Source organism: Pteropus alecto, unplaced genomic scaffold, assembly GCF_000325575.1.
Source record: "Pteropus alecto unplaced genomic scaffold, ASM32557v1 scaffold7, whole genome shotgun sequence".
In the NCBI taxonomy this organism is placed as follows: domain Eukaryota; kingdom Metazoa; phylum Chordata; class Mammalia; order Chiroptera; family Pteropodidae; genus Pteropus; species Pteropus alecto.
The window spans coordinates 27867653-27875382 of NW_006494614.1; the positions used below are offsets into that span (position 1 = coordinate 27867653).

At 31.9% G+C, this 7730-nt stretch overlaps 1 protein-coding gene across 1 annotated transcript; it reads right to left on the bottom strand.

Moving 5' to 3' along the window:
* Positions 1-961: 961 nt before the first annotated feature.
* PTP4A1 (protein tyrosine phosphatase type IVA, member 1) lies at positions 962-6181 on the bottom strand. The gene is made up of 5 exons (XM_006926412.3): positions 5635-6181; positions 4467-4559; positions 4026-4156; positions 2986-3060; positions 962-2374 (listed from the first exon to the last, which is right to left on the bottom strand). The coding sequence occupies exons 1-5, from the start codon at positions 5737-5739 to the stop codon at positions 2257-2259; spliced, it is 522 nt and encodes a 173-aa protein (XP_006926474.1). The 5' UTR covers positions 5740-6181; the 3' UTR covers positions 962-2256.
* Positions 6182-7730: the final 1549 nt, after the last annotated feature.

Below are 7730 nucleotides of genomic sequence, written 5' to 3' on the forward strand. Positions count from 1 at the left end.
GTATTCCTATTAGCCATATTTACAAGATAGAAAATATTTAGATAGAAAGCAAATCTCATCATTTTGTACACTGTACAGATGAGGTTTATAAATTGATTTTTAGCACCAGATATACAATCCAACACTGCGAACAATTTATTTTAAATTCAATTTTTCATTAGTCATGATGGCATCTTCTCTCAATAAACATAAATGCTGTTTTATGGACTATGTGATAATAGAAATTATCATTTAATAACCAATTATCTTAAGATCAGGCTGTATTAACAATAGCCAGGTTTAGTAACTTAGCCCTAATCATGAAAAATCTAAGATCTGAAGAACCAAGGGTTCCCAGAAGTCCCTCTTTTTCCTTACGTCCCAGCTCTAAGTTTCAAGAATGGAGTATATTAAGTGCTAATCTGCCATGAAGAGATGGAAGCAATTCTTTAAAACATAAGGTAGAGTATCATTTCTTATTTTTGCTCAAATCTTGAGTAAAATCAGTTGTGACTGCTATTTAAAAAAAAGACTCAAAGACATCTGACTTAAATCCCTTTTAGATTAACATGAGCTATGCAATTTAATGTTTCAGATTACTGAAACATTAAATCATGTGCCGAATACTAATGTCAAATTAAAAAAAAAAAACAACCCTATAAAGGTATGTAATCATTAATTTGCAAATGCGAAAAATGAGGCTCAGAAGTTGCCCCAAACCAGTCAATTGGTGGAGCAGAGCTTCAAATCAAGGACGTCTACTACACATATTGGTCAAAATCATCTAAACCTATAAAAAGCATAGTTTATAATAAAAAGCACTTTTAAACATCAATCAGAATTCTAAAAAACTGTCTATAAAGAGCTTACTTACACTAACTTCATTTAATCCATCATTTGTTAAAAAAGAATGGCACTAAGTGAAACTCATTTCAGTCTTAATGTTTTCTACAAAATAAGTTAACTTTAAGCAAAACAATTATCATTGATGATAAATGCATTTCATTATTTATTTAGATGTTTAAGCTCTCGCACTAGATTTTTACAAGCTGGTGAACACTGACAAATTATTTCTCCCACAGAACTATAACCACACATTCCCAGACAGTATAAATATATGGTTGAACTAACATTAATACACATCACCATTTTATCAATTACATAATAAAACAAATTATCAAGTATCCAAATATTAAGTTACACAGCTCAAAAGGCATATAAAATATTAGATGTCTGCTCAATTCATTAGCAGAAACCCCCTTTTTTTTTTTTTTTTGCAAGAGAGGTTGGGAAGAAAAAAAATCACACTTCAAACAAAAATAAGTTGTAAACAACTTCGGATTAAGATAAAAAAAATTAAAAGAATTTTGAAATTTATGATTATAAATTGTTTTAGCTACAATAACTAAGCATCTCTACCTTAAAAAATTTTTTACTAAATTAAAGAGCATATTCTACATGTTTTGCACAAGACAAAGGCAACATTTTACTAAAAATACTTAATAGCCCCCTCCCATTCAGTTTTCAGGCCCTCCCTGTAAGTTGCACCCCAAGTGCAAACATTAAAATTAACTGTAAGGCTTTTTTGTCTGGAGACATTAAAGACATGTGCTTCTATACAATGTAAATTTTCAAAATGGAGGCTTTCCATAACAGCACAAAATGAGATTTTTTAGAAAGACATTAAATAATCACTGTAAGACTTGGTATTAAAAAAAAAAGTTGAGCAAACCTGATGCATACATGTATGATGTGGGAGATGTAAACATAAAGTGAGCAGGCAAATAACCATGTAGGTCTACTTTCTGTTTGAAATGACTGAAGGGATATATAAACCAGATAAGGTCCAGAGTGTTCATAGTTCCTGGGATTTCAGTTCTATATGAAACCAAAAAATACGAGTATTGTGCTGGGTATTTTGGCACCTAATCTTTCTAAATTTCTTATATATTGATAAGATTCTGGCATGGGAATAGATTTAAAGACATAATACTGCATGATTTCAGGAAAAGTCGATTGGTACAAATGAAAAGCACATTTTAAATGCTGAACAACAAGAATCTTTTGCTAAGTGTCAAAAGAGGCTGATCGTAACCCAAACATAAAATAAAGGCTGCAATTCTGTCAAGCTTGTGGCCTGGTAAAACTGCTTTACAATACTCCTATGGAAGCTTCAATAGACTTATTCACCAAGCCAACCTATTAGCTAACATGTATGACAAATTAGGTCCTGTCTCAAGTTCCACTTCCGGGGCCATGGCATCAGGCACCCCAGTTTTATTGAACACAACAGTTGTTTCTATGACCATTGGAGTCTTTGAAGCGCAGCCGCATTTTAGGACGATACTTCTCTAAATACAAAAGTTGCTTGCTGTTAAAAGCTCCACGCCGCTTTCTGGAAGGAAAAAAAAAAGGTAGGAGTAATTAAAGCAAAATCCCTCACATTAAGGTTTACTGTGCTTAGGCAATTATCACCTCTCATGGCAATTTTATCTTTTGATTATTATACTATAACTAATACAGAAATATGGACCTGCATACATGTGTAAATATAAAAAGTTATAAAGTTAATTTTTCAAATCTTGAGTGGTTAAAATTAAAATTTATGAATCCAATTATATGAAGTCCAAAAAGAGAAAAAAATAATTTATGGTAACAGAAGTCAGAGAGGTTGCCTCTGGTGGCAGGGAAGATGACTACGAAGGTACTTTCTGGAAAAGTCAAAATATTCTATATATTGTACAAGGTGGTTGTTTTATTTGGCTGTTACTGACAACTCGTCTACCTTTAAAACCTGTGCATTTTATTGAATATTAACTGTACCTAAATAAAGGCAAATAAGCAACATATTCAATCAAAAACAATTCAAAAAATTATTATTGGACTAGAATCTAATGTGAACATCTACACAGAATGCAAAAAATTGGTTGTTGGAAAAAAATGCTTTCATAGTGCTAGTTAACACATTAAATAAGGAATTGGGAAAAAATTTCATTATAAACTTACTGTCTTATGAACTGTACTGCATCTTCATATTTCATTCCACCTTCAATTAATGCTAGGGCAACAAGTACTGGAGCTCTGGTAAGGTAAGAATTTTGATAAATCATTTTTTCAAAATCAAATCCTGGAAAATCCAACAGTCCAAACATTCCCCAATACAGAACTACTATTATTTACTATACTTCCTATGTTAAATAATATGTGTAGTAAATGTTAGCTTTACGTTAAAAAATTAAATTAATAAAGTATCAGCAAACCCCGATTTTATCTAAAACCAAAAATGAACTATACCCTTAACTATTACAAATTAAACCTAGAAGTTAAAACTTGTATTGGAAGGTGATTTTGAAAATATTTAGGGGAAAAGCAACATCTTGATAAATGCAGATAATTTTTTCCTGAATTCCAAGCAGTAAAATATTTTCCACTTCAAAAAGGATTTGTTTTTAAACATAAGAATGCATTTCCTTAAGACTTTCTGAAAGTTTGCTTTGTTTTATTATTAATGAGATTGTGATACAGTTGCATGCAAATCACCCCACGGCCATCCATTTTCATTTCACTCTTCACTAGGAGAACAGGACTTTTGGCGTGGAGGTAGAGATTTACAAATTCTAGATGTGCATATTTTGGCACTACTTGGTAATGAGTTCCTACTGAATCAGAATCTCCAGGATAAAGGACCTTGTCAAAAGTACACCATATGCACTTTAAACTACCTTCAAGATAATTCATATTCCTTTTCCTCAATGAGCTTAGACAACAATTCCAACACCATAGATATAGTCTAGCATACACTATTAGCTCTACAAAAAATTATGCCCATAGAGTTTAGTATAAATCATAGCTACAGCATGTTAGTTTCAGCTGTGCTGGAAATACATCATGTTGTTATAACCAAGTACTTTTTAATTTAGTTCAGTAAGTAATATAACAAAGCAAATTGATTCATGAAGTGATAACTGAGTCTTTAATGGAGTCGATATCAAGTTTTCACTGGAATTAAGACCAATATCATTAACTGGATTAAGAAATTCTCTTACCTCCCAAGGCCTGCAACACAATGAACAGCAATGCAACAACCAGGTTCTTCACGAAACTTAATTTTTACAAGACTTAACCAGTCGTCAACAATCTGGTTGGATGGTGGTGCACCATCATCAAAAGGCCAATCCTAAATCAGAAAAATATTTAAACTTTTTTTTTTCTTTTTTAAATATCACACTAATAATTCTAAATTTCTAACACTCAAATGTTTTCAAATGCATTTTAACATGTTTAAACATGTTCTATGTTACCCGTCAATGAAATGCAAATAAATGCTGAATCTTTAACAAAGATCTTTTATTACTTCAAAGATCTCAGCTTTGAAATTAAGATATTACATAATTTTTTAACTTAAAAATTAAACTTTCTGAAGTTGATTTATTTGAGTAAGCTTGTATCACAGTATCATAAACGCACCGGAACTACTAAATACTTACAAGAACATGGATGCCTTCTTTCTCCACAAGAGTAGTGTCATAAGTTGCTTCACATACTCTTACTATTGTGGTAACTCCGTACTTCTTAAGTTCCTGTGTAAAACGCAGGTTGAAAAAATACTCAATAAAGTCTTCATTCTATTGTCACTATCGTCACCTTTTTTATCATTTTGATCATTTCTCCAACAGGTATTGCACATTAACAAAAAATCATGGGATGAATATGCTTAACAGGGAAGTGAAATCTTATTTTAAATGACAATACTAGAATAGCATGAAAGGAAGAGGGAATGTTAAACATTACATGTTTTAATTCTAAGCTTTAAAAAAATTTTCATGGCCTTTCAAATACTGTTTATAGTCATGGTAACACTGGCTAGTTGGAGATGAAGCACTAACAAAAGAGAATTAGAAACAATTCAGAGATAAAGGTAAACAGAACCAAAGGAATAACTCATGACTGTAAGTAATCTGACTTTAAAACCATAGACTTCAAGATTATGCATTACTACTAAAATATTAACTCTTCTGGCATTTAAAAAATACATAGATGGTCATCAAAGGTATTTTTAAGATCTGGAAGGCCTATTTCTTATTTCTGAGCATTGGTACACACACATATATAAAATATGTATGCATTCAAATAAATTATTCAGCACTCTATTCCTTCCTTATAGCCAAAAGAAGTTGGTAGTGAGACAGTTTTGGCTATCCAACGACCACCAGAAAGAAGGAAAATTAGTAACTGAAAATTGAATTTTATGTATTAATAGTGGGTCCATGACATAAACTAACTTTGGTTTATGGTATTAGCTATTAGGCTCAACTGATATGTGAACAATCCATGTAAATGGCAGCCTTCCTCCTGTAAATTTCATGTGAAGATAAGCAAGAGCCATACCATTATACTGTCCACATATAATTTTAAATTAAGCAAACTTTGAGGCATGGAAACCTAGATATCTTATAAATCCAAACTAGCTCAAGTATATGCCCTTCTTGAAATGTATAAAATAATTTACCTTAAACCTAAAGAAATCACTGATATTTCATTTCTGGAAATTGGAACTGCAGGCATACTACCTCGGAATTTTCCAAAATACTTTGTTAGACAAAAAGCGCACTATTAAACTGCAAGTTTAAGACATTAGAAAGTTTCAAATCTTACCTCTATAAATTTGTTTAAGGTCGCATTGGTTGGATTGTGTGTAATAAGAAATCTCATGTTCTTGTATGTAACTTCCACAGGAGCTGGACGGTTCATTCGAGCCATGTTAATTTAGTTAAAAAACACTCAATAGGGTTATGAAAGAATTTAAAAATTGAATACAGAAATGATGCAAAGAAACTGAGTCTACTTCAATATACTCCACTTGAAATTCTCAGTGCTTTGAGTATGAAGTTGAGAGTAATGGGAAATGAAATGAACCTCCTAACAAGCAGCAGCAATTCTTTGATCCAGTAATACTGAGGCAATAGAAAGGAAGTGCACTGAGGTTTACCCCATCCAGGTCAGAACTCTTGTAAAATGCTCTGCAGATTTCAATTCAACACTTCTGTGTCCAGGTTAACCACTCTTACGGGGGCTTCTTGGTGGAGTAGTAGTGAATTTCTACAGTTCACTTGTCTGCATACAGGTCGTGCTGTGCCTGGCAGTAATCTCCACTGCCCTTCAGAAACTCCATAAATGTGTGACCAAGAACACCACAGAACTGCTGTTTAAAAGAAAAAGAGAGAGAGAGGAAAAAAAGTTGTTTTCCAATTCAAAAGGAACATGTTATGCTGCTACAATATTTAGGCACACAACTATTTCTTCAAATTTGGGCTCGAGCCACCTCTACAACTTTTACTTGAACCACAAAATACAAGGATTACAGATTAAACCAGTAAGCATAAAACAAGCATTCACAAATAAATTACTTTAAATTGAAAGTACCGATATAATTAATACAAAGATCCTTCAAAGAATACCACTGTTACATTTGGTCAATACGCCTTATACATATACTTCTATTAAGTATTCCTTTTAACAGTTGGTTGTTTGCTTTCCATTTTCATGAAATTTACTGATTTTTTCCAACTAATAAAATATTATTACATATTATAAACTTTATGAAAACTTTGAAGCTGTTAGTCTTCGCTTAACTAATTTAGCATTCCCTTTTAACAAATTTTCCTCATTTAAGTCTCTAGAAGTTAATTAACTTGTTACATGAAGTATTATAAGGCTGTATATTTATAAATTTAAAAAAGAATTCCCATTTATAATTATAAAATATATCCATAATTTCAATAATACTCTTGCATTTTAAAAACGAAATTTCCCTCATCCAGCCTAAAACTGAATCTAATTCAGGGTGCAAGAAGAATGGGGTGGGTGGTGAAAATTACCTGGTACTTCTTTTCATAGGTATCAAAATCAAAGTAATCATCCAGTAATCAATAACTATATATCTACCCCAAATTTCCTTAAAGAACTAAATCAATTTTATGTTACTATCAAACATTAAACGAATACAGCCTATTTTCATCTTATGTACATAAAAAGCACTGATGTTAATATTAGTCTTCTTACAAGTAGTTCATAAGAACTTGTATATTTAGGAATACAGGACTAAGAAATATTAATAGCAGTTTAACAAGAGCACCAAGTGCCAGCCACAGTCCCAAACACTTTACATGTACTTTCAAGAGAATAAAATTTTATAACAAAAGTTTCCATTAGTTTTCTATGCTTAAATTTAAATATTTAAAAGGCTTAACATTAAATTCAAACATCTGCTCCTATTTTCATTTTACACCTTGAAGTCCCACTTAGCTGGGTCAAAAAATTAGTGACTAAATTATCCATTAAGGACTTCATTCTATTACAGTGAAGAGAGGCTGTAGTAACCCGGAAATAATTTCAATTATAATCTCACCTCGAGTCCTAAATATTACTTCCTTAGGAAAAAAAAGTGTATTCTTGCACCTTTCTGATGACATACTTTGAATTAAATAAATCACCTGTAAAGCTGTTAAAGGCAACCACTTTATCTCAGTAATCTGATTCCAGTTACTATCTTTTTGCAACTGTAGGCCGATTTATAAGACAGTACTTCACACAACCATTTCCATATTTAACAGCTAAAATTCCTGTTACAGCTAGTGTGACCATATTCCTTCATGTAATCAAGTTACCAGGAAGCAGAGAAAGCAATACAGAAATAATTCACCTAGTGAACTGGTTATTTTTACTAAGTGGAGTCACACAGCGGCTTGTGT